Source organism: Vidua chalybeata, chromosome 3, assembly GCF_026979565.1.
Source record: "Vidua chalybeata isolate OUT-0048 chromosome 3, bVidCha1 merged haplotype, whole genome shotgun sequence".
Classification (NCBI taxonomy): domain Eukaryota; kingdom Metazoa; phylum Chordata; class Aves; order Passeriformes; family Viduidae; genus Vidua; species Vidua chalybeata.
The window spans coordinates 44,745,872-44,773,418 of NC_071532.1; the positions used below are offsets into that span (position 1 = coordinate 44,745,872).

Below are 27,547 nucleotides of genomic sequence, written 5' to 3' on the forward strand. Positions count from 1 at the left end.
TCTTAAATTATTCAAATAAGCATATGACCAACTTTCTACAGTCAGAGATGCTACCAGCACATCAGGTCTCTGATGTCATGTTCTGTAAACAAATTCATTATAGGTTGTTCCACATTAGCAACTGTTCTGTACTGTTGTACATTACAGATAATTTCCTTATTTTCCTATAGGATGTCTTACAAATTTTAAAAGTTTTGACTGCATGCTTAGTTTGGAGAAGTGAAATGTTATCCTGAGAATAACTAGGATTTTTTTCTTCTCAATGTTGTTTTGGTTTCTGACTTTCTTCTTTAGGAAGCCCTGAGTGTAGCCAAATTGCAAGTTGAGATGGGGGCCCAGATTCTTGACATAAATATGGATGATGGGATGTTGGATGGCCCCACTGCAATGACCAGATTTTGTAACTTGATTTCTTCGGAACCTGATATTGCAAAGGTTGTAATTGAGTCACAATAAAGAACCTATTACTGACTTGTAAATTGCATGCAGAAGATATTGATACCGTTTCATTTAATAACCAGTTTATGTGCTTAGGCAGATGTAGTTGTCCCCTGAGAGGAAGTGATACTGTAATAGGGAAGGCCTTTGGATGAAACAGAGGCTTTTCTGTCTGTTTTCACATAAATGTATGCCAGTCCTTTTCACTGGCTGGAAAAGCTGAATGCAGGTTCATTCTGGAGCAGTTATTAGCCATAATGTATATGTTAGCAGTGTATAATGGTATTGCTTTCTACAAAACCTAAAGTTGCTATGGATATAGAATGGCTTTTAAAATAGTTTTGCAATGTGCTTTCTCTGAAAATGAGTATCTAGATCAGAAACACAAGATATTACGTATCTTGTGTATTGTGATATTACATATCTTGTGTATCATAATATCAAGATATTATGAAGAAGTAGAGATCTCTATATGATATATGATGGAGCTGCCATGGAAGCTCTTGAAATAAATCTTCATTTGAGTTTTGCATTTAAAGCAGAGTGAATCTCTGACTATCATGTGGAAGCATTTATTAATAAATGCTGATTAATGTTGTGTGCATTTTTATGTCCAAATGGACAAACAGCACATAGAACTGTAATTTGTAACTTCTGTGTGTTCTCCTGGCTTACATCTCTATTATTTACAGGTGCCATTATGCATAGACTCCTCAAATTTTTCAGTGATTGAAGCAGGTTTGAAAAGTTGCCAAGGGAAATGCATTGTAAATAGCATCAGTCTAAAGGAAGGTGAGGAAGACTTTCTGGAGAAAGCGAGGAAAATTAAGTTGTATGGAGCAGCTGTGGTTGTTATGGCTTTTGATGAAGTGGGGCAGGTGAGTGTTACTTGAAAGGAGAGGTGTTTTTCTTTTGAAGTGTAAGGCTTTCTTCCTGTTTTTCAAGACAAAGTTGTTTTGTTTCATTGACACAGTTGATTTAGAGAAGTTCTACATAACCTTAGCAGTAGTTTTGACCCTGATTTGTAAGTATTTCTTACGCTGCTCAAATGTTTGAAGAATCCATGTACTAAGTGGAGCTCTGTTAGTTCAAGAGAGTCTTTTGCTATTCAGACATGCTGAACTGTTCCTTCATAAAAGATATTTTTAGTTCCGAAACTGTTTCTCATGAGAGTGAAACCTTTGAATTAATTTAGTGATGTTGAAAATCACATATTAAGCTTTGCATAGGATGATGAAACATTGGGCAGTGGGATTGCTTTTTATAAGCTGAGTGAAAACTCCAGGTGTAGGGGTGGCAATATTTTAAATGCAATATTCTTATGTATAATTGTTTTCTAATATTTGTGATGTTCACATTCTCAGTCTTGAGTCGTTGGAGCTGTAAGTGGTTTCTGGAGACTTTATTTTTTGTGTGGTCTATAAGTTTCATGTCAGAATTCTTTTTCTTCACTAGGCAACAGAAACAGAAACCAAGATTGCAATCTGTTCCAGAGCTTATCATCTCCTTGTGGGAAAAGTGCACTTCAATCCAAATGATATAATATTTGACCCTAATATTTTGACCATAGGAACTGGAATGGAAGAACATAACCTTTATGCCATAAATTTTATCAATGCTACTAAAACCATAAAAGTGAGTTGTAAGATTATTTTAACTTGAAGTATATTGCTGAGGTTACTTAAAAACCTAAATCCCCATAAAACAGAAAAAACACCCCACCTCCCTTCAAACAACAAAAGACTGCTGAAAAATGTTAGACGTTTTAGCCTAGTGAGGAGAACTACTCTTCTGAAGTCCAAACATTCCCCAATATTGCTGTATTTCCAGCAGAACAACTTCAGATAGTTCTATAAATATATTTCAATCCATTTTCTGTCCTGTAAATATACTACCTTAATTAAATGAGGTAATAATCACATTTATGTGAAAGCTAAAAGGACCTCTTTGAAGGTGTGCAAAAGTACTTTTTTTTTTTGTAAAAAGGTTTCTGTAGAAGGCAGCCTGACTTCTGTTCAGCAACCTGACTTTTTATGTAGCCAAAATATGTGTAAAGAAGTATAGCAGTGAGGAACATCACCTGCATACACCGCAGGTGTAAAAACCACACCGTTGTGTTTCACAACATGTGATAGATGTGGAGATGCTCTGTCAGTAGCAGTCTGAGGCTGAACACCCCACAGGCTGCTTTGTCACCACAGGGCTCCTGGAAGTGGGGCTGCACCCTTGAGTTTAGCTGCTCAGCTGCAGCCTGCTCCTGAGACATGCAGGCAGGCAGACTGGCTGCTCCTGTTAGCAGAGGAGTGGGGACAGGAAGAGCCAAAAGTAGGTTTGCATGGAGAAAATACTGAATGCTGCAGTGGGAGAACTGATGTGTTCAGAATAGCACCTGTGGCAATAGAAACCACAGTAGCTGCTGGATCTTTACTTTACTTGTAAATTTTCCTGCAGAATTGAATTTGATTTTTATGAATTTGAGTAACTAGAAGGATCTAGAATAGGGAAAGGAGAAAGGGTACATAGCCAGTGCACTGAGCTCAGGGGCCAACTGTTTTATGAACTGAATGCTTTACTTACATTTCCTTTTTGGAAAGCACTTTTCTAAAAATCTGCATGCAATTCCTATAGGAAACACTGCCAGGAGCTAGGATAAGTGGAGGTCTTTCCAATCTGTCCTTTTCTTTTCGAGGAATGGATGCCATTCGAGAAGCAATGCATGGAGTGTTCCTTTACCACGCAATTAAGGTATGATGTGCTTTTGGCTTCCATATGTTTGCGCTTGGCAGATGTGCAGTGCTAATGTCTGACAGCCTTCTCTGGAGGATTCTGTATGTTTTTTTCCAGTATGGCATGGACATGGGAATTGTGAATGCTGGAAATCTGCCTGTGTATGATGATATCCACAAGGATTTGCTACAGCTGTGTGAGAATCTAATCTGGAATAAAGATCCTGATGCGACAGAGAAACTTTTACATTATGCTCAGGTAACTTCCTGTTTTAAGCTTTGAACAGTAGTTAGCTTCACACCTGAGCCTCACCACCACCCTGCAGGTCATAGGTAAAACAGCCTATAAACTGCATGTGTCAGTATAACTGTGAGTGTAACAATCTACTGATGATACTACAAGTGTTTCAGTATTAACACAGAATAAAATTACTAATTGGTGATAGATCAAACCTCTCCAGTTTCATACCATGGAAGAACCTGGGCGAGAGTTTTTCATATGCTTCAGGAGACCAGGCTGCATAGACATTCTCTAAAGAAAAAAACCAAACCCTCAAAAAATAAGAAGCAAAAAACCCAAACAAACTTTCCCTCAAAGGAAATGCTCACAAACAAACAAAAACCTGAAAAAAGACCAACTCATAAGCAAACTGATCTTGGTGCTGGAACTTAAATTACAAGTGCAATGTTGGAGACAGAGTAAACCTCTCTCTGGCGGTAATGGTTTGCTTGGAGCATATAAAAAAGGTGAAATAGTTGCTTCTGATTTGTGGCTGTGCAGAGACTTCCAATTCATGTATTGTGTCAAGACTGAGGATCAGCTGTTTAGTGTTTTTGAGATGTTTTAGTGATGCTGATAAAGGACAAAGATTACAATTGTCTGTAAAGTAACTGGTGAAATTCTGTTCTGAATGGGAGATACAGTAAAAATCTCTCTAGTTTAGGTGGCTCTTAGATTCAAGTGCAAAAGAAGATTTGTATGCCTATTTTGTAGCTCCTGGAGGCAGTATTTCTGTGCAGAGCTTCACTTGGTTTGTATTTTGCCCAGTGGTGGTGCATGCTTTATAGTAACAGTGGCAACAAGTTAAAAACTACTGCAGGAAGACTCTCTTTATCCCTTGTGCTTAGGCTGTTCTATATGGTGTTCTTGGTATCCAAGCAATTTACCTGGGAGTGATCTTGTCTGTTTAAGCTGAGTTGCACCATTGGGGTATTCAAGATTGCATAAAGAGGAAGAAAAATAAAGGAGAGTTAGAAAGGAATTGCTTGAGCAGTGTTTCTACAGAAGGATGAATGTGAATTTAAATGGAGCCTTAAAAGTAGAAATGAAAGTGAATGATGAGTCCTAGGTCTGTAAATTTGGGAAGCCATTGTTGGAAAATCTGCTTTTATTTGTGGCGGTAGTTTTACTGAGGGAGTGAAATAGTCTAGTGGTAAAAAAGAGGAACTTAATCCTTGCAGATTTAGGGAATCAGTGTTCATTTGAAGTTTGAGATTAAAAACCCTTCTCCATGATGTACATAACTGTAGACATTCACAAACACTTTCGTTCCTGCATGTACACCTTACAGTGTCATGGGTTATTTTTAGGAGGGAGTGTTTCCCTTGTTAAACTTTCTGGCCAGAGGTTGAAGAGCACTTGGTATCATTTCAGTGAATCACATAAGGTGATTCCTGAGGTGGATAGAGACTTCTGGAGATCATCTACTACAAGCCCCCTACTCAAATCAGGGGCCAGCCAAGATCAGGTTACTCAGGGACATGTCCAGTCAGGTTTTTAATATAACTAAGAATTTGTATAACTCTTGTTGTCTCCAGACAACATTTTATTCCTTCTTTCACTCTCTTTTACAATCTAGACATATGAGGGGAATAAGGTTAGGAAACAAGAAGCTGTGAAGTTAGCTAATATTTGTATAAAAATGAATGAAAGCTTGTTCTGTTTTCTGTTCCCATGAGTGAGGTCTTGTTTCAATGGCTTTATCTTTAAAAACTTGCTGATGAGCACTCAAAAGTATAGGAAGTTCATAAGGTCTGAGAGATGTCAGACTATGTCTAACAACAGAGTAAGAAAAAGAACTTACTTGCCTGAAGTGTGTTGGATAAAGTGCTCTTCCACAAGCCTTCCTGGGGTGGGTGCTTGTGAACTTCCTTGCACTATGAAGCCCTTTTGGCCTCTGTGTTCCTAGCCAAGGGGAGTATGAGTGTGAGACAAAGAGGATATGTGGTAGTTTGGGGCAGTCTATTTGTGTGACAAACAGTTTTGTAGGCTGACTGATTGAAAACACGTCTGTGATATGGAGTAACATAACCTATTCCAGCAGAAACTGAATTAGTGCCAAATTAATTAGAATTTTAAAATTAAATGTAATGTGTGGGCCAGGAATCAATTTAAAATATATTCCCAGAAGTAAATCCCTTAGGATTAGTCATGTCATCATTTTTATGAGCATAAAATTTGTCAAACTGCTCTCTCTTTTTTTAAAAAAATTATTTTGTTTAGATTTTCATTGAGGTGTGTACCTTTTGGGATGTAGACTCTCTGGGTGCCTATATTACACCACTGGTGTTTGCAACATGATTTGCATGTTTAAATAAACCTTTTGAATAGTCTAAAATTATTTTATGAGTCACTACTTGGAAATATCTTCATTTTTCTGAATGTGACGTCCAAAATTGTACTTCTTATGCATGCAAGCTCCTATGGATGTCTTTTCTTTTCAGAATCATGCCCAAGGAGGAAAAAAAGTTGTACAGACTGATGAGTGGCGTAAAGGCTCTGTGGAGGAAAGGCTGGAATATGCTCTCATAAAGGTGAATCTGTGTGGAACACTGTCCTACCCATCAGCGCTCAGAGCCATGAGCTCAGCTCAGACCTTAAGGGACATATGGGACATATTTGCCTTTAAAAGTTCTTCAGCTGCCATTTTTTCAGAAGTTATTAGTTAGCAATGAATAATAAAGGCAACTGATCTATTTAATTTCAATAACAGAGAAAACTGTAGAGGCGTGTCTTTAAGCTTCAGAAGTTGAAGTCTTTGACCCTTAATATTGTGCTGGTAGAAACATACTGCTTTTACTTTGGAACACACTCCTTTTACTTCCTAGGGCTTTTTTTGGTCCTTCAGTAGTACTGCACTGAGTGGTACCTGCACTGTGGAAGAGTCTTTGAATGTTGGGTTTTTCTGATGACATAGTTAAGAAAAATGAACAAATCTGTTAATACTGGGGACATGCTGTGAGTAACTATCTGCCTAAGACCAGCGGTGTTTTGATTCCTAAGAAAGACTGTCTTCAATACACATTTGAGATATTTTTAAAGACTGTCAGTATCTACAATATCTATTTGTACTTTCATTGTGGGGTTTTTCTGGGGAGGAGACAACTAAATAAAAGTTGTATTTCTAGCAGGATAAAACCTTCTTTTTTTTTTTTTTTTTTTCTTCTCAGGGCATTGAGAAGTATGTCATTGCAGATACAGAAGAAGCAAGATTAAAACAGGAAAAATATCCTAGACCTCTAAATGTAATTGAAGGGCCTTTGATGAATGGCATGAAAATTGTTGGTGATCTTTTTGGTGCTGGAAAGATGTTTCTGCCTCAGGTAATGAGAAAATAATGTCATATATTTTCCTACTTTACAAAAACTAGCATTGTAAAATGTAGCCAAAACATTCTGTACTGGCTGTTTTCTGAGATACAACATAGGAATTGCAAAAAATCAGGTACTGCTGAGAAGCAACCATTTTCTTATTTTACTTTGAAACTTGACTTTCTTTGTGTATGATTATGTTTGTTTCTGTTCTTCCAGAGTGTTTTTGCTTTATTTGAAATGCAGTTCTGGCTTAGCCCATGAAAAAGCACAAGAGGGGAAAAAAGCCCAAAAAAATTTGCTGGGTTTAGCACCTTTCAAGTCTGGGCCTGTCTGTAGCTTCCGGTTCTGGCGTGATTGATCTGGGAGGCTGCATTTTGGAAGAAAGTGTTGTGTGTAGAGCCTTAACCCAGTAAGGCCAGCAGCCTGCTGCCACAGAGATCAGAAAACTGCCACCTGGGGCTGCAAATGAAGTTTCATTTATTGCCTGAATGAGAAAGCTAAAGAAAACTGATGTTATTCCAATACCTTGTTATTATTGTTTATTCTGCCCCCACCTTTATCTGTGCAGGTGATAAAGTCTGCTCGAGTTATGAAGAAAGCAGTTGGCCACCTTATTCCCTATATGGAAAAAGAAAGAGAGGAAAGGAGAGCCAAGCAAGGCAGCACAGAAGAAGAGGCAAGATACAGTCCTTTGTGCTATAGTTCTTTCATAAAATGCTATGACAAATATAAGAATTATTTATTGCTATTTATAGTTATTATGCTGGAGAGTTGATGCAGTCACATGGAAACTGACAATCTCAGCATAATCTGAAGTAGGTTTGAAATTCTTGAAGTGCAGATTTTGTGGAACTCTGCTTGGTGTGTGCCTAAGCTCACAAAGTTTTCTGAACTATGCCAATGAGCCTTTGTAGGCCCTTTATGCCAGTGTTACTAATTTCTTGTATTTTTAGATGCATTTAATTTTGGTGTTATTCATTCTAACTTTATGGCAGATTTTGCTACTTGCTTCTAATACTTCCGTCCTGGGTGAACTGTCTACTTCTCCATTAAAATTTTTAATGGTTCCTAATTCTTTGCATGAAATTTTCTTACAATGTATTTGTTGTGCATCTGTTGTGTGATTGTCCAACTGTTCTCTTTTAATTCAGACAACGCTCTGTTTTGTTCTGATGCTGTTTGAAGTTGTTTAAAATTGCTACTCCATTGATTCCATAAGCAGTGGATTAGGATCTTCTGTGAACCATCTGGCACTTTATTCTCTGGCTAAAAAGAAGTGAAGTGGAATTTGAGAGGTTCTGAAAAAGATAGCAAACACTCTAGGCAAGTGAGTTAGATGTTCCGTGTGTCTGAGGAGAGTAGGAGAAAAAGGCAGGGCTTCTGTCATCCTGCTTTCTCTACCTTCTGCTGGGCAAGGGATGTAGTTCCTTCCTTTTAAAAAGACATGCCACTGTATAGAAAATCAATGAAAGAGATAAAACAGCTGCATCTGTTCCCAAAGTACTTTGGCTTGAAGGAAAAAAATTTGCAGATTCTGATAACTGATATGTCTGATGTTACCCAGGCTACCGTACCTTCCAGGACAGTTTTAGTCACAGATTGCCAGGAAATGCAAAGCGTTGATAGTTACATTAGAGGATAAATAGCTGTGGCTCTGGATCTCTATCAAAGATGAAAAAAAAAGAAGGCCTTTGGATGTATGCCCAGAACTTGAGGACCTCCTTGCTTAAGACAACTGAAATAAGTGTGCCTTAAATAAGGGTTTATTTAAAGTGGTATGTGCTGTTGCCCATGTTGTTTGCTACCCAGCAAAGATTTTCCTTCTTATGTGAAAATCCAATTTTTTTTTCTTTTGTATCAATCACTAATTAAATCTTCAGTAATTATTAGGTATGATTAGGTGTGATACCTAATGGGGCCAGCATATTTTGTTCTTCTCTCAGTCCCTGATTAATCTCATTCCCCTTTTTCTCTTGCATTCCAGCAGTATATTTTCAGCTGCAAAATTTTATGTTGATGTACTGAGGTGGCTGACGTACAGACCTCCATTTTGCTTCCTATGTTCTCTGGCCTTCTGTAAAACAGAAGCACTGGGAGATATTAGATTTTAGTAAACAGCAACATTGGTGATCCAGGGATTTTATTCAACAAATGTGTTAGAATCACAGGAAAATACTAATGTCACTCTTCGTAATATATCAAGATTTTTTAACCCATAATACTGCAACTACAAAAGCAATGTAGGTTCATGAAATAGAGAGCTACTCTATATGTCCAGAAATATAACATGCTTCATAGAAGGATTCAGTCATCCAGTTCTGCCATGTGAAGGAGATGAGTTACTGTCTGGAAAAATATTTTGTAGTTTCACATAGAATATGCTCAGGTTTCCACTTTATTTAAATTCTGTGCAATTTATGTAGTTGCTTACTGGCATCTGATGCTGCAGCAGCACAGACATACTACTGTTATAGCCTGGAGCTGTTCCAAATGACAGCAATGATTATACAACTAAAAAGGTATTGCCAAGTCCTATGTCCTGGTGGAGAGCTGCTGTGGGAAGTTTCACTGTTGTGCTGCTGGCAGCATCCTTTGTCAGGCTGAATGCCATCTAGCCTAGGACCTGCTTGTGACAGAACAGCTTCCTTTCTTCAAGTTCTTCAGCCTGTTGTTCAGCTTGGGTAGTCTGAAGTAGCCTGGTCACTGCACTGAGAACTCTGTTATTTGTGTTGCATAAAAATGAGCCTCTTCTGCTTTTTCTAATTCCTCTAGTTTCTCTTCTAAGTTTGCTATTATCCTGTTTTTCTCAGCATTGCATCAAAAGGTTGATATTTACAGACGTGTAATTATAAGTATTCATACCCTTTTGTTCTAAATATTTAATCTCTTTATTGGCAAAGTGTGTATTTGGAGCCGAAGTACTTTACGAGTTCAGTTATTGCACTGCAAAAAATACTATCCAGATCTGAAGTGGTTTTATCTGCTATTTTGTTTTTTCAAACACAGATTTTGGAATAACATCCAAAAATTTTAAAATCCATTCATTTTGTAAGAATAATTCATGTGCAAGTTTCTATTACCTGGATCTTTTAAGATGGTTTTCAATACTTACTGTATTATCTGTACTACACTTTGCAGTACTATAATAGAAGTCTGGGTCATGGATTAGGATTGCACTGTTGAAGGACGTGTTCAAACATACCAAGGCTTCCGAGTAATTTAACTCTTGCTACTTCTTCAACTTCCAGGATCCTTACCAGGGTACAATAGTATTGGCAACTGTGAAGGGAGACGTACATGATATCGGCAAGAACATAGTGGGAGTTGTTCTGGGCTGCAACAATTTCAGGTAAAGGGACATCAGGTAGCTGAGAACACAACTGTAGAAGGGTCAGTAATTAGTACCTCTCTGTAGCTACAGCTGTGGTGGTAATAGAGCTGGGCATTTCTTGGGAATTGTCCTCTGTTCCCCAGGTTGTGATTGGGAACACAGATCATAGCAGCTATTACTAAATGGGGAGGTAAGAGGGAGTATTGCATCCCCCTTGAATACTGGTTTTCTTAACAAATTGACATCTGAGATTATTCTGCAGTTTAACATCAATTGGAATATAGATGAGAACATCAATTTTTGTGTTTGTTTTATATCAGTTAAATATAATAAGTGTGATGTTTTTATAATGTCTGAAGAAATCAGATATGACAGTTGCAGCAGGCAATACTATATATGGGTTGTGTTGGGAAAAAGTAGTCTTGTAAGATGCAAATGAATCTTGTAGTGTGTTTTTCATGTTGTTTGTTAACTATGAGGTTTTAAAAACTTGCTGAGGTATATTTTGTTAAATAAGAGATGAGATTCTCATTCTGTTTCTGAACTTCAAAAGTTAGAACCTTAAGAAAAATCAGGTCTTCCATGGCCCGTGTATGTGCAGAAGGCTTGGCAATAGTATTGGAATGAATGGTCATGTTTCCATCAGTGTTCTTTTCAAGGGTCTGTCAGACATTGTGCAAAGCTGAATTGGTTTTGGAACTCTGTCTTACTGTTCATTCCTTTAGTTTAGTTTTGACTTTGGGTTGTCATTTGCTCTAAAAAGAGCCAAAATTATCCCTTTATTTCAAAACACAAAGTGTTGAAGTCAGTAGCAGTGCTGTATATATAAAATATATTCCATTTAATTTCCTCTTGAAGTTCTGTTGATTGGATTCAGGCTTTCTTGAGCTTTATTTAGACTTACTGAAAGGAAGCCATAGTGTTCTCTGTCACCATGAGTGAGGCTGAATGAAATCATCAGGCTGGGGTGGTTTACTTGAAAAAATAAAAACATCGGCATTTGCTAGGGTTAATAGGAATAAAATGCTAAAAAGGGAAGTTCAATGTCCCGTTTCATAAAATGTATGCTTTAATAAGGCAAACAAGCTTGATGTGAATCATCTTATGTTCCTGATGTAGGATACGATGTCCAGGAAACATTTTTGTATTATCCAGATGCCTTCAGAAATGCTACTGCTGAGGGTAGCCTGGTAGGTGGCTCAGCACCACACAGCCATTCATTCATTTCCACCCAGCCAACCTCAGTGAGATGGGAAAAGAGGAAAGGAAGAAAGAAAGCAAGAAAATTGTGGGTGGAGAAAGAAAGCAAGAAAAATGGTGGGTAGAGAAAAGTAATAACTGAAGGCCAAGTGGAAGAAGAGAGAAAGAAAGAAAGAACAAGTGATGCAAAGGCAATCCCCTTGTCACCTCCTATGGACAGATGGGTGCCTAGCCAATTCCTGAGCAAAATATGGCTAACCCCTGCTAAGCCTCTTACTCTCCTTTTTTATTGCTGAGCTTGACTTCATGTGCCATGGAATATTTCTTTGGTTAGTTTGGGTCATCTGCCTAGTTGTGTCTACTCAAAGTCTGTTTCTTGGAAGGGTAGAGTAAGAAACAGAAAAGGCCTTGATGCTGTGAAAGCATTGCTCATCAATAGTTAAACTTTAATTTGCAGTACTGTTTTGGCCACAGATCTAAAACACAGCACCATACCAGCTGCTGTGAAGAAAATTAACTCATCTCAGCCAGACTTAGTACAACCACAAAAATTTATTATAAAGAAAAGCTCATTATACACTTAAATTTTCTTAACTATTATGCCATCTGGAACTCTTACTGAAAATTTTACCAGACCCACAGGTATTTCCTATACAAAGATTTCTCAATTTCCCATTTCCCAAATGGTCTTAAGAGAAATAAACAAAAATCTCAATTTTAATGTCAATTTTTAGGTCAGTTGTTTACAGCAAGAGGAATGTATTTGCCATGTAACAGAAATTTTGATTTGCTGATTAAAGGATCTTGTGTCATCTCCTTTCTTTCCACAGAGTTATTGATTTAGGAGTCATGACTCCATGTGATAAGATATTAAAAGCTGCTGTGGAGAACAAAGCAGGTATAGAAAGATGTCATTAGTACTTCTGAATTGTTTGATTTTTAAATCACATTTTTTATTGCTGCTCATTGCATTCCTATACTGTCTATCATTTGATCAGATTATCTTCAGAGAAATCATAACTTCTGCTTTAACCATGTTAATTATTTAGCATTTGGTACTTCTCTGAAACTTAGCCTGAGGAACTGAAGCCCTGTATCAGAAGGACAACTCTGAGAGAGATGGTGTACCATTTGTTTTACAGATGGATAAATGGAGCCTTGAAAAGGTCTAAGTAACTTCTTTTTGGGTCTTAAATCAGTAAAAGAACTTGGCATTTGGCCTGCCAGATCAGTGAGTGTGAAATCCGGAATGAATTGTTCTAATAAATAATGAACTTCCTGAAACAACTTGCAGTTGCTTTGGAACAGTCTACTGCATCTTGGAAAAGATGAATTGTGTGAAACATAGGTGGTGAAGTTTGCAAGCACTTGCTATTTCTAAGAGCAGAACTTATAATTGTTTTGTCTTATTTCCCTCCTCAGTGCGGAACTTCTGAGACTTGGAGCTTGCTAATCAAAAGTGCTGTTTATTTATTTCTGAAACTAGAGCAGTAGGTGTTCAGCAATTGTGAAGACTGAGAAATATCTTAAATTGGGGGTTTGCAATCGCTGTCATTCTTGGAAAGCTTTCACTTTCTAATTGGGTCAACCTCCATTTTAGACTAGTGACTATCCTGCTTTTCATCTCATTATTTTCTATCTGATGTATGAAGAAACTTTTCTGTACTAATTTCTGTGTCTTTCTAGAATGGATTGGCTAAAAGTTTTGTGCATGTGTGTTTGTAAATTTACAATAGATATAATTGGCCTGTCTGGTCTCATCACCCCATCTTTGGATGAGATGATTTTTGTCGCCAAGGAAATGGAGAGATTGGCAATAAAGATTCCTTTGCTCATTGGAGGAGCAACTACCTCTAAGTAAGATATCTCAGTTGGGAAGATGGGCAGCTTGTATGCAAACAGTGTTAACTAGTGAAAAGGAAAATTTATAGCCATTTCTTTCCCCTTTCTCTCATTTTTCTGCAACACACATACTGATATGTATTCACTCTAAGATTGACTGTTTGACTTGTTCCAGAAGTCCTAGATTATCGAGGTAAAATCTAGTTAGTACATAACAAATAATGGACATCTTAAACATCTAATTTTTGCAAGTATATATTATATGTGGAAGTACTGTGTTTTCTCTAAAAGTTTTTGCTCATATGCAAAGAAATATGATTCTGTTCTTCTAAGGAGCTGAATGATGTATTTTGATTCACCAAAGTATTCTAAAAATGCAGGATTTTGAGACTAGAAATGGCCATGTTGACATCGGGGAGCTATTATCTTTAAGGAAGTTACTGTATTTTCCTGAATCACTGTTCAACTGTGTTGAGCCTCCAGTGCTGCTCAGGCAGGCTGGTAGGGGATAGAGCCCCACTGCTTGCCTTGAAGTACTTATCATGTTGATTTTGATAGACCGAGCTGTTAATCTTGTTCTCTCAGATCTGTTCAAATGAAATAATAGAGCTGCTGTGATTTCCTGAAGACCATGTTGATAGCTCAGTGACACCTAGTATTAGCATTACTGCACATGTGTTCTGGGCATGTATAACAGCCATGGGTCACGCTTTGCTGACTGTTTTGTGTACAATATACTTGAGGAGGTGACAACTCAGAAGACTGTTTTTTGTCTAACTAAAAGCTGTGAGCAGTGTTGCTTTCTTTATCAGAGCACCACGTTGTACTGTATTCTGTATTTTTGGCTTTAGCAAATCATCTCATAATTTGACAGACAGTGGAGAGTAGGATCACTACCTGTCTTTATTGTTCCTGCATGTATAATGCAAGGGTCACTGTATCCCTTTTCTCCTTTTCCTTATGAGCCTCTTCCTATTGCTTTGATACTGAGAGCCAATGTGGAGGATTTTTTCTTACCAAGAAAACCCAAACCAACCAACCAACCAAACAAAAAAACCCAAACAAACAAGAAAAAACCCAAAAAATGTCAGAACTCGAGGGGAAGGCTTTATTTTAAGTGGAGGTCTTAGGAGAGCCTTTTCAGTTCTTCTCAGTTTTTTCACCCAGGGCATTGTGGACTAGTAATTGATGTCAAATAATGAGTATCATACAATTCTGCAGAATTTATTCACAGAGAGGAATGTAGCTAACAGAGAAGCTGCACTAGTTTTAGCCTAGAATATGGAAATTACTAAAGAATATATGTATACTTTTGAGTACAAAAATTGATTTTATTCATGTGAATTGTATATAAATGTATACTTGTACGTATGCCCAGATACAATGCAGTGTCTATAAAATATATGTCCAGTAAAGCTATTCTTTATGGAAGACTGGATTAATAATGTATATTTAACGTTACTTTCCTAGTCTTAAATTTAGCCTCCCATGTGCATTCTTAAAGGTTGTGTATATGTCAGAGGTTGCTAATGAAGAACCATCTGCATTTTTTTCACTGTAATAAATAGGCATTGTTATTTGGAATAAGGAGATCACGAGTACTTGAAAGAGTATATAGTGAGGTTAAGTTTGAAAGAGAGAGAGGGAAGCTGGATTTAGTCTCCAAAATCCACACAATAAGAGTTTCTTCATAATTTACAGTAAAGATGATTTTTCCATTCGTATTACGCTACTTTGGTAAATTCAGGTACTGAGAAATAATGATGACATTCTCATTGCCATAAAATTTACTTTAAAAAAAAATACAAAAGTTAGCATGTAATGGTTGATACAGTGCCATTTTAGGACCATGTCTTCTTTTGTTTCCTTTGTCTGTTCCTATCAAAATAGAAGAGATACCTTTTTGTAAAAAATAGAGCTGCCAAGATCAAAAATGCGTCTCCTAGAAGCAGATTCAGGGCATGCTGGACAGTTGTTTACACAACTGTGTTGCACAGTCATGAGTAAACCTCCATGTCCAAGTGCTTTAAATATTTGACAGAACCTGAAGAAAAAGGGGATCTACCTTTGTTAGGGAAGATTGCTTCCTAGGCTCTGATTTAAGGTTAATTTTTGAAGTGTTGTTTGACCTTAGCAGATAAGAAAGCAAATTATAAGGCCCATAAGATCTTTGTTCCTACACTTGCTTGTAGAGTTTTGGTAGGACTCTGAGAAGAGCTCTTTGTTGCATCAATAGAAACTGTTAGCAGTGTTGCTTTCTTTATCAGAGCAACACATATTGTAGCAGACCTATTAGAGTCTATATTTTGTGGCTTCAGCAAGTAGTCTCATAATTTGACAGACTGTGAAGAGAAGGGTCTGTCCTCATTGCACTTGTAGTTACAATGCAAAGTTCATTGCATCTTCGAGGTGCAAGTTTGTAATATTTATTGACCACTGGCAGAGTTCATTCTTCAGGTGTATAGAGGACTTGTGCCTCTGATTTTGAGAAATTGAGTAATCATCACTGAATTAGGTTAATGCTAATCCACAGACCCAATAATTAGCATGTGGGAGGAAAAAATGTAAGAGCAAAAAGGATTAAAGAAGTTGTTAGTTCTTGGTAGGCTTAGTTTGGAATAGTCTTACTGATTTCTGGGACTCAAAACTAATGAGTTGTTGGTTTTCATTCAGCTGGTAAGGCACTGAGGGAATGTGAGTTGGCACGTTATTTATGAAGTGTTAGGATACTCTTTGAAGAAAAGTGTTATTAAAATCTGTGTTTAATGATTCATGGATAGCAGATGGATGAATTAATTTCTTCTTTTGAAGTTCTGGTCTATGCATTAAGTCAGGATTTATTTCACTGGGGATTTTGTCTGCTTTTTTGTTGGTGGGTTGCTTGGGGTTTTTTTTGTTTTGGGTTTTTTTGGGTTGTTTTTTTTGTTTTTTTTTTTTTTTTTTTGCTTTAGTTGTGAAATGCTCACTCTCTTTCTTTTTCATTGAAGAACACACACAGCTGTTAAAATTGCCCCACGATATAGCGCACCTGTAGTTCATGTCCTGGATGCATCCAAGAGTGTTGTGGTTGTAAGTTCTAAATTATAGTTTCTTGTCCATGCAAAGATATGTGCCCTGTTTTTCTGTTGTCCCTTTCATCCTTTCCTCTAAGGCTTAAAGTTGTGGCAGAAAATTAAAAGGGGCACATCAGAGACAAGTTTCTAAATTACACTTGTTTCAGCTGTTTTGTGCTGCCATGTGGTTCTCAACTGGCTTGTGACAGTTATTGTCACTGAGCACTCTTATTTTCATGTCCATTACTCTAGTGAGGGTGACATTCACCGAGTCCTTGACTGCAGCTTTGTAGTGAAGACTGATGGAATTCTATGTGTACTGCTATTCTGGCTAATTTGGATATATTTCTGAAGTTAGATAGCAACATTCGTACTGAGAAACATATGGCTGGAGGTTTTTGGGATGGTTTCTCTTTCAGAGAAATGGGTGGTCTTAGCTGGCAAATATGTGGTGGTAAAGACTAGGCCAAGCTGTGTGTTGCTTCTGTGACTATTCAGTCTCTGAAGTTTTGGAGTATTCTCCTCTCAGGTCTTTCCAGAGCTGGACTTGGCTCTGCTAATGTTACCTTTGTAGTAGGGCAGAAATCTCAGTAATAATTGTAGTCTAAACATGGCTAGTTTGAATGTAGGTTGCAGATTATGGGTAAGGCTTAGTTTAGTGTTGCCAAGAGAGTCTGAAAGACAGGTTGTCTAGTTTGAAATTCATACTCTGTCCTTACCATAGTGTGTTATACTAGGTACTTAGTACTTTTTCCTTCCTGTTCTTTTCAGTGCTCCCAGCTCTTAGATGACAGTATGAAGGATGATTTCTTTGAAGAAATATTAGAGGAATATGAAGAAATTAGACAAGAACACTATGAGTCTCTCAAGGTACAAATGTAATTGATTATCTTCTTGTTTGAAGTGCTTGGCACTTGTTGTTACTCTTGCTGTTCAGCTCCTTGTGAAGACCTTTAGGTATATTTGTTTTGATTTAAAACTTGCGGTAAAATGGATTGAAAACTTCCACAAGTGCTTATGAAATCAGATTTTCTAGCCTATAAGGCCTTGCTGCATGACTCTTAACACGTGCTTGCCAAATTCTAGGTTGTCCTCAATGCCTAATCAGTGGTATCTAGGACCTCCATGGAGCTGGCAGTCATGTCAATCAACCTATAGGAGACCAGTGCTCTCCTGGAGCAGTAGCAGGATATGTGGAGCTTCAGCTAGGGTAGTGAAAATGGTACTGTAGGTTATACTGGTTATACTGAGCCACACTCTATTGAGAATTTTAAACAACCATGCTTTCCTAATGTCTTAGTCTTGTTTAGGTGAGTGATCAGAGCAGTAGGAGAATATCTTTCTCTGCTTGTATTTTAGTGTACTTTGAAGTAATAAAGAAACTTCCGGTGTAGTTGAGAGGAACCAGAAATCTTGTAGGCCAGTTTCATTAGCATTATACAGGCAAAAATAATGATGTGCTTGTGATGTAATCTTACTTTACACCTGGGAACTTGGAGTTGTTGAGATGAAATTATCTGTTTTTAGATTTATCCCGAAGAGTACTTTGAGTAAAACTACCATGAAGTCCACAAAGTCTGAAAGGTGTTGTTCTGAAATTAACCTTTATGTCTGTATAGGAAAGAAGATACTTGTCTCTACAGCAAGCTAGAAGAAAAGGTTTCCAAAATAATTGGTTATCAGGCCATATACCAGGTCAGCTATATGTTGTTGATTGTGATTGCTGTGCCTTTATTTTATTTTGTGTGTTTATTTTAGATATAATTTTAATTAAATTATGCTTCAAACTTCAGAATGTAGCTGTGTAACAGCTTAAGTAAATTGGTATCTGTCTCAACTGAGATTTTTTTGTCTTACTTTGAACATTGTTTCTGCTTTTTTACAGCTCATTTAAAAAATAAATTAATATTCAACAAAAATAATTTAAAAAAAAATCCCAAAACAATGAGTTACCCATCACAACATATAATCAAAGAAAACACTAATGACAGCTTTTGAAAATACTGTCTGCCTGGCTCATTACATTGCACACCTTACTGTACCATATTTGGGGAACACATGCTGTAACATGGCATTTTTATCAAATTCCTCTGTACACTCTATCCTACCCTACCCCCGTCAGTTTGTGTACTGTTTTGGTTTTTTTAAAATTATACTAGAAGTATAAACAGCATTCAAGTTGCATCCTGCAGTGACGTTAACACTGCATTCTGTTGTTTCATTTACAAGATACAACCAGATGCTAATTTTCAGTAACTTACCTTAATGTGTTACAACGTGTTGTACAGACAAAACAAGTGCAAAGCTCGTGGCTTTACACAGATAGATCCATCTTGCTTTTTCACTTGTGTGTGTGCATCTAAACATGCAAAAGTTCTTAGAAATTACATAAAAGTTTACAGAAATATTCTGCAGTGTCACAGTACATGTCTGTGTATAGAAGGGAATTGGTAAATGTGAAAGGCCCATTAAGTATGTTAGGGGTTGATAAGTTGTGTAGGTTTGTTTGGTCTTGTGTATTGGCCAATATTCTGGCCAATTAAATAAGTTCCAAAGTCCAGCAGCTAAAAGCTATTGATTTACATGAATGAACAAAAGGCCTTAATTTTTCCATTTCAACCTTATATGCCTTTTTTTTTTTTTTTTTTTTTTTTTTTTTTTTTTTTTGGTTACATTGTAACTGTGGAGTATGGTATGACTTGGGAAAATATGACTATGAGAATTTTAGGACAGTTAGTTTGGAAGAGGTCGTTTGCAGGGGTGAAGGCTGCTGAACATCAGTTATACTGCAAATATTAAAGCAAATTTAAATTATTTTCATCATGTCCAATTGTACTTCTGATTCCTACAGTTAAACCAAAATTCATTGGCACAAAAGTCTTTGAAGACTATGACTTGAGGAGGCTGGTAGAGTACATTGACTGGAAGCCCTTCTTTGACGTCTGGCAACTTAGGGGAAAGTATCCCAACCGGAGTTTCCCTAAGATCTTTAATGATAAAACTGTAGGTGGGTACTGAAATTGCATTTACTTCATATAACTAATCCTAACAGGCCTAATGTGCTGCAGTAAGATTCCAAATGTTTTGAAATATATTAGGAATAGTACAAATACATGCAAAGAATGTCACTGAAATAATTTGTTCAAAGCAATGCTTAATGAACCAACTGTTGCCATGTGAAGCTGAAAAACAAGTGTGGAAAAATGTTCATTCCTCTTACTTAGCATTCACCTGCCAAAGCACAGGGAGGTATTTTATTAACAGAAAATGGCAGCAGAGCACTTAATATATGTGTTCCTGTTGTGGGTGAAGATGGCAAGCTCCTTTTGAAGCTATTCAGCAGGCTTTGAAATACGTGATAAAAATGCAAGGGTGACACTGACAGCAATGTTCTGGGCAGGTCCCTTGCTCATTTTATTCTGTGTTCTCTGCCTCTGCTAGGTGGTGGCTGAAACATTTTGTGTTTTGTTTGGGTTTTTTTTATTCCCTAAGATATGTTGTTACAGCCCTGTGATCACACTGCAATCTTCCTATTTGCTGTAGCTGACAGATCGTTGCAGTCGTTGGACAATTATGTGGAAAATGAATCAATCTTAAAACAATTCTTAAACCTATTTAGCCAATTATGAAAGCATGCCTTTTTTAAGGCAATTTCTTTTTTTCTTTTATTTTTAATAGGTGAAGAAGCAAAAAGAGTTTATAATGATGCTCAAGATCTACTGAAAACATTGATTAATGAAAAGAAATTACAAGCCAGAGGTGTGGTTGGGTTCTGGCCAGCTCGAAGTGTTCAAGATGATATCCACTTGTATGCTGTAGAAGAGGCAGTGGGATCTTCAGAACCAATAGCAAAATTTTATGGATTGAGGCAACAGGTACAGTGATAGCACATTTGTTAAGTGACTTTTTTCCCCCTGAATTTCAGGAATGTAATAGAAGTACCCTATTAAATCTGTAGAAAATGGTTGTAATCTCTCTGCAGCTGTTGTCTTGTAATTTCTTTCAATAACAAGATCCTGTTAGTGATAAGCCAGGTCTTTGTAGTACTGTAGTATTTGTAGTATTTTGCATTGTAATAATTGTGCAAAAATGCTTTGTAGGTTTGACATCTTCAGATATGATGTGCATTTTCCGTCTCAATTCTAAGATGTCCTAAAGCAGTGTGTTGCCTAAATTAGTCACGTGAATCTTGTGTTCAAGATAAATTAGAACCTAATGAACCTTAGTTCTCTAATATCCCTGGATTCTACTTTAGATGAAGAATTCTGCTTTAATGTGTTAATGCTTAAACCCATTAAGAAACCTGGAAAATAAAGCCCAATGGAGATAAGTGTTTCTGATAGCCTTAATTTTTTTTGTAAAATGCACTATGTGAAGGGGCCATTTAGAAATATTTGGCAGCTAATTTTGATGGAGAAAATCATACTTACTTAGATTTGCGTTTAATCTGGTAGATTGAACTTGCAAGATATTCTGCCTTTCCTTTTGCCTTATCTTCTGATTTGGCTTCTTCATAGTTCACATATTCAGAATCATCAAATGTGGGCAGAAAAAGAGTTTTTCTGGAGTACAATACTCTGTGAGCACAGTCGTGTGGCAACATTGCAGAACTGTGCTAAGAAATACCTGACTCTTAAGTTTATCTGTTGCAGTTCCCTGAGATTGATCTAGTGCATCTTGACAGACCATGGCAGATGTTTATATAAAATGCTCTCAACAAGCACACAGGCACGGATGTTTCAGAGACTTCTGGCCTAGTTAAACATTTTGATACCCCATATAAATCAGCTTTACTACTCTTTCTTTTCCTGGCTTTTCCCAGGATTTTCCCAAGGAAAATACCTGATTTGACGTTGTTCTTGTAATGCTTTTTATTATTGGAATACTGTTATATTCCTTAGCCTTTTTTACTTTGTATATTCCAATTACTCAGGCTTCTCTCAAAGGTTAAGGTCATGAAATTCTGTGCATACTGTTCTTCTGGACTCCATGTATTTTAGCTGCATCTCTTCCAGCCTGGTGTATGTAATAACTCAGGAGAGTTTTCAGCAGAGCGAAGTAGAAGCGAATAATTGTCTTCTGTTTCATATGTAAAATGTTTCTTTCAGGACACAGAGTTCTTTCCATGACATTGACACTAACTAAGGATGTGATATAAATCTAAAAGTTAGAGGTGCATGTAATATTTTCTTTAGCTCTAATAATTGCAAATGAACCTTAAAATTAATATAAATTTCACCTGTGGGGAAAAAGGATATTTTGTTAGTTTTATAGTACTTTCTGTAACTTTGCAGGTTAATAGACAATCTTTCTTGGTTTTTCAGGGGTAGGAGTGTTTTATTTGCTTTTAAGATGCAGTTGGGAATGGGTGAAACACATTGTTAAAATATTGTCATAGGTGAAAAAAATGAATCTTCAGCTAAGTGATAGCCATCAAATAACTTTCTTCTCTCTGTAAGTTGGGTAGATTTACAAGAACTGTGCCACCTCTTAAATAGCAATCATGCTTCAATAACGAATATACTGATGTGATTAAAGATTTAGTTTTGGGTGCTCAGGCACCTCTTTCTGTTACCTTTCTTCCATTTTGGAAAAGGATCCAATAAGAAGTATAATTCCCTATTTCACAGAATCAATTAGGTTGGAAAAGACCTCTGAGATTGAGTCCAATCTATGATTGAAGAACCCCACATCAACTAGACCATGGCACTGAGTGCCATGTCCAGTTGTTCCTCAAATACCTCTGGGGATAGTGACTCCACCACCTCCTTGGGCAGTCTATTCCAGTATCTGATCACACTTTCTCTGAAGAAATTTCTCCAAATGTCCAACCCAAACCTCCTCTAGCACAGATTAAGACAGTGTCATCTTGTTCTGTCAGTTGTTACTAGGGAGAAGAGACCAGCTCGCACCTGGCTACAGCCTCTGTTCAGGTGGTTGTAGAGAGCAATAAGGTCTCCCTTGACCCTCATTTTCCCCAGGTCCTTCAGCCACTTCTCATAGGATGAGTGCTCCGGAACTGTTATCAGCTTCACTGGTACTTCTCTGGACTTGCTCCAGCATCTCAGCATTCTTCCTCAGTTGTGGATCCCAAGACTGAACACAGTATTCAAATGCAGCCTCACTAGTGGCAGGTAGAGTGGAAGAACCACTTCCTTGGTCCTGCTGGTCATACTCTTTCTGATGCAGGTCAGGGTGCCATTGGCCTTCTTGGCTACTAGGCACCCTGCAGATTCATGCTCAGCTGGATATTGACCAGCACCTCAAGGTTCTTTTCCATTGGGCCACTTCCCTTTGCATAAACCCACTCAAACTTGGCTTAGGATTCAGCTTTCCAGTAGTGATACATGCATTTTTGTTTGTGTTTGTGTGTGATTAGTAGAAAGTCTGCATCCTGGGCACTGTTTTGTCTGGATTACTGAGCACATAGTTTGTAGCATAAGAAACTAGGAGTGTTTATAAACTCAAAACCATTCTACAGTGGGAGTTGCTGAAGAATTCTTCAGTTTGCACATCAGCCATCCATTTTGTTAACAAATGTGGAATCTGTTAGGGGCAGAGATTAAATATTCCTCCTCTTCCCCAGTTGTTGGCACAAGAGTATTCCTTTGTAATATTTTTTTTGCAGTATAAGCTGTTAAATCTTAGTAGCTGCAAATAGAAGCAAAATGTGTGTTCAGTTCTGCATCTCTCTTTGGTGTTTTGTTCTTCAGTGGTCCAAACACCCTTAGAGTAAGAGGTGATTTTCTTCTAATTTAAATACAGGAAAACTACCACGACTCAAAGACTAGTTAGGTGTTTGTCAGAAATGCCCTAGGCCCTTTAGTCTTAAAAATACTGGTCTTAAGCTTAATAGTGCACTAATAATGTGTTTTAAAATGTTCTGATTTATTGCATTGATTTCCTTACTTTAGGCTGAAAAGGACTCTGCCTGCACAGATCCATATTACTGCCTCTCTGACTTCATAGCACCACTGGATTCCGGCATTTGTGACTACTTAGGTCTGTTTGCAGTGGCCTGCTTTGGTGTAGATGATTTATGCAGTGAATTTAGGAAACAGGAGGATGAATACAACATCATAATGGGGAAGGCTCTTGGTGATCGGTTGGCAGAGGTATGAGGTTTTATCATGCGTTTCCTTGCAACTTTCTGCAGACTTAGAGCCACTTCAATACAATGCAAGTGAGGCTTGCTCTAGCTGGGGATTTCAAGCTATAGCAGGGTTTTAGAAATTATTATTATTATTGTTGCTGTTGTTACTATTATCTCAAGATATTTACTGAAGTGGAAATTCTTCCTGAATGGCAGCTGGTGCTGGTAAAATCACGTAGACTGCAGGATCAGTTCAGAAAAGCTGTTGCCCACTTTGAGCTAGAGGAAAAGTCCTCTGCTAAAAGGAGCAGCAGCACAGGCTTCTATCTGATCGTAGCAGGGAGGCAAGAATAATGTGGCCTTCCATAGCTAGACCAGGGTGAGACACCCAAATAGTCAAGACCTAATGACCTCAGTGCTATAATGAAGTGTCACTACCATACGTTAATGAATTTTGTCTTTTTGGATTACTTGTCCACATCTTTACCTCTTTTAAGCAGGACAAACAAAAATGCACATCTACCAATAAGAGAAGTAACTAAAATACTTGAATTATCAAAATAAGTGTTTCATGTGAACTTTAATTCTTTCAAATGTCTCACCTATGTTAAGAGCTCTCTTAAAAATGAAAATGGGAATGCGAGAAAGCATCTCTCATTGTTCGTCTTAATCAATCACCTATTGCATCAGTCTGTACAAAGTAAAAAATTTAAAAAATCTTTTCATTCTATTCCAAGGCATTTGCTGAGGAGCTTCATGAAAGAGTTCGAAGGGAATTCTGGGCTTACAGTAGTAGTGAGCAGCTGGATCTCTCTGGCCTACGCAAAATTAAATATCAGGGAATTCGCCCTGCTCCTGGATATCCCAGCCAGCCTGACCATACAGAAAAACTCACCATGTGGAAACTTGCAAACATTGAGGAAACAACAGGTAACTCTGCTTTGCTAAGATTCTTAAACTGCTTTTTATGCGAAATCAAAATTCCAGCTGAAGAACAAATTGGCTGTTGCAGAATTACATAAAATACTGAAGTGCTTGGGAATTGCTGTCTTCCCCTTTTTATCCCCATTTTTATTTTGCCTCATTCAAGGAAGAATTTGCAAAACATTGCCAGTGCTTTTGGTGGAGGAGTTGTGTCCTTAATTAGCAGATTGCATGCAAATGGGGTTCTGTTGCACAGAAAAAATTTATGGCATCCTTATGGTGGTAAGAAGACATTCCAGATAGAAACAGAAAAAAATTCAATTCAGCAGTGTATTTCCTGGTCCACAGGAACCTTGAGAAGGTACTTCTTAAAAAGGGATTAATTCCATTTGTCTTCCTCTTACATTTTGCATGTCAAATGTTTCACTGGTACTTCTACAATTCCAAAAATAATTTTCATTGCTTCAAAACCGCATTTGCCAAAATGTCCAAGTTTTTTTCTTCAAACTATGGAGTTACTCTACAGTAATTATAATGAAAGTCTGTGGTATGTTTAAAGCTCTGAGATTTTCTTACTGGTTAACAAGTGGAAAAAGGGTTTGGTTTTAGCTCATCTGAAACCTTGGGTTTTTTTGAGTATGCTTGAAGCTGCCCAATATTAAAAAAGGTTCATAATTTGTGCTTATTTTTAATTCTAAGAATAATAAAATCCTCATCCTCTTTTCCAGGAATTGGTCTAACGGAATCACTAGCAATGATACCTGCTTCTGCAGTTTCTGGCCTCTACTTTTCCAGTCCCAACTCCAAATATTTTGCTGTTGGCAAGATATGTAAAGATCAGGTAACTAACACCATCAATTGTAGTAGTGTTAAAGCATTCAAAATCATCTTATGAGCAGATGTCTTAAAGATTTTGTAAACATTTAAAGCTGGAGTTTCAAAATCTTCATCATATTTTGTGGTCCCTTTGCAGGTTGAAGATTATGCACTGAGAAAAAAAATTTCTGTGGCAGAGGTGGAGAAGTGGCTGGAACCCATTTTGGGATATGATACTGAACAACTGTGATATTTGTGGGTGAACTTCCTTTTTTGATGGTCCATTTGCCAGAAGGAACAAGAAAATTCTTCCTACTGAAAACAGCTTTCTTCCATCCACCCCTATAGCTTGTCTGATTGTCTTGAATTCTTAATCAAGGAATTTAATATTTCAAATCACATCTGCCTGGTGCCCTTGGCTTGGGACTATGAATGTATTTAGTTTCTCAATCACAGCATCATACTTTTATTTATTTTTGTGTTTTCACAAAGACTCTAGCAGAGAAGCTAGGTGTAGGGTGAGATGGGGAAACAGCAAAGCTTTCCTGGTCTCTGGAAGATTTTGAAACCAGGGACAAGAATTTCTCTCTCATGGCTGTGGATACGCATAGAACAGAATTTGACTTCTGTTATTTTAGTGTGTTTTGGCAAGTCCAGGGACAGAAATATGATGTGATTCTTCTGCAAAGTCCCAAAATGTTTCATACTGAGTGATCAAGAACAATTGAAGTACAACAGATCTCCTTTTTAAAAATCATCTACTCAGTGTTTAGTCTTGTGCTTGGTAACACACATTGTTCTCAATGGTAGAATTGTCAGAATAATACAATCTTCTGGGGTAATATCAGAGATCTGTATTGGGAAATGGCATGACAGAGCCCATGGAGTTGTCTGCTTCATGCTTCTTCTTCCTTTCAGCAAGTCACAATCTTTCTATTCTTTATGAAGTATACTGGCACTTCCAACCTTACAGTTAATGTTGTCAAGCTTAATTAATACATAAACAATAATTTGTACATGAAAATTATGAGAGCAGCATATTTGCTACTGTAGATAGCCAGAAAGCTTGGGGCTAACTTTTGCAGACTTTTTAACCTTCTAGAAAACTGGATTTTAAAAGCAAATAGTACTGTCATATGTAACAGTTAATATTGTAGACTATTCAGATTTAACTGAGTGTGCTAATTGTTCAGCTTTCAATAATTTCTGAAAAGTGTCTCAAGTATTATTTAAATGCTAATTTGTAAAATATTATGACAGAACCCTCTCATTTTTTTTATCTCTAATTGTAAACAAAAGACCAATATTGTAAGGAAGATATTCTTTTAATAGTTTATTGTAATCTTTTATTAGCTACATAATTTTTGTAATGTCTTCATCTGACTTTATGCTGAAAGAATCATCTTGTATCAGCAGATTAATAAAGATGGTGTTATCCTATTAGAATCCTTTAAATGGCAACAATAAAGTGTTTGCAGTAATCTGAATAGATAATGTCAAAATTAATATGTGCTTGTACCATGAACCTGAAATTATAGAAGCTGCTATGGGGTTTTTAAAATAGTTGTGTGTGTTCTTAACTGAATATTTTAGAATGGCTCATCCTTTAATGACTAACAGAAATAATTTCTAAATGGATCTCCCCTCCCCCTGCCTCCCTCCATGTCAAGAGACTTGTGACATGTCCATGCTGAGCAGCTGATTTTTGTAGTGGGAATGGTTTCTCAGTAGAACACTCGTTTAGACTGCCAAAATGAAGTAAGATGTTCTTAATATAAAAGATTATTTGTTCCTGAAATATGCAGCATATGAAATTGAAATCCTCTCTGTTTTGTTTTTGGTAATTTCACTTCTGCTGATCAATTTAATGCTTGGAATCTCTCCTCTCCAGCACTCTTCCATATTCTTACATTTGGAAGCATAGTGCCTTATTAGTCTGAAAATTTGATAGTGTGAATGGGGTCAAAGTTTGACTTGCTCAGCTTGGTTTGTTTATTGATTTATTTTCCTGAAATCAGTGGCAGACAGTTCAGTGAGTACAGCTGACAGCAGGAGGTCCCTGCTGTCTAACGGTGATGGTGTTACCTGGTGTACAAGCAGAGAGTTTCAAATGGTGTGCAGTTGCTTTAGCCTTTCACACATGGCGTCACACACTGAGAAAATCTTCATGTTTGCCTGCAAAACTTGTCATTGGGAGAATCTGTTTGGAATAATTACTCATTGTTATTATGCAAATGTATTGAATGCAAATCAAGAACAATTCCTTTAAAGCTTTGTTATTTTAAATTGTCATTTGACATTTTGGGTAAGACAAATTTTCATTCTTGTCTCCAGACCTAAGGTAAATTGTGAAGCAAAAGAGTCTCATAATTGTACCAGGTAACGCTGCTTTACTTGAAAGATTGACAAGTTTATAATGCATAAAATATTTTTTGCAGTGCTTTTCTAAATACCACCAACAAAGGTTCTAGATGTAAGAGATGATGGAAAATTTAGAATGTGTTGTAAATGACTCTGGTTTAGTTCTTGT

General features: G+C 37.2%; 1 protein-coding gene across 2 annotated transcripts in view; it reads left to right on the top strand.

Annotated features, from left to right (window-relative positions):
* MTR (5-methyltetrahydrofolate-homocysteine methyltransferase) overlaps positions 1 to 26,578 on the top strand; it is a 50,485-nt gene extending 23,907 nt beyond the window's left edge. For both annotated transcript variants that reach the window (XM_053937180.1, XM_053937181.1), the window contains 20 exons: positions 295 to 435; positions 1,131 to 1,316; positions 1,894 to 2,073; positions 3,067 to 3,183; positions 3,283 to 3,423; positions 5,889 to 5,978; positions 6,615 to 6,767; positions 7,327 to 7,434; positions 10,007 to 10,107; positions 12,120 to 12,187; positions 13,026 to 13,146; positions 16,119 to 16,200; positions 16,956 to 17,054; positions 17,804 to 17,879; positions 19,036 to 19,191; positions 19,863 to 20,059; positions 23,099 to 23,299; positions 24,015 to 24,207; positions 24,930 to 25,042; positions 25,175 to 26,578. In XM_053937180.1, coding sequence (XP_053793155.1) covers positions 295 to 435; positions 1,131 to 1,316; positions 1,894 to 2,073; positions 3,067 to 3,183; positions 3,283 to 3,423; positions 5,889 to 5,978; positions 6,615 to 6,767; positions 7,327 to 7,434; positions 10,007 to 10,107; positions 12,120 to 12,187; positions 13,026 to 13,146; positions 16,119 to 16,200; positions 16,956 to 17,054; positions 17,804 to 17,879; positions 19,036 to 19,191; positions 19,863 to 20,059; positions 23,099 to 23,299; positions 24,015 to 24,207; positions 24,930 to 25,042; positions 25,175 to 25,267 — 2,616 coding nt within the window. In that variant the 3' untranslated portion in view covers positions 25,268 to 26,578. The remainder of the gene's footprint in view (positions 1 to 294; positions 436 to 1,130; positions 1,317 to 1,893; positions 2,074 to 3,066; positions 3,184 to 3,282; positions 3,424 to 5,888; positions 5,979 to 6,614; positions 6,768 to 7,326; positions 7,435 to 10,006; positions 10,108 to 12,119; positions 12,188 to 13,025; positions 13,147 to 16,118; positions 16,201 to 16,955; positions 17,055 to 17,803; positions 17,880 to 19,035; positions 19,192 to 19,862; positions 20,060 to 23,098; positions 23,300 to 24,014; positions 24,208 to 24,929; positions 25,043 to 25,174) is intronic.
* Positions 26,579 to 27,547: the final 969 nt, after the last annotated feature.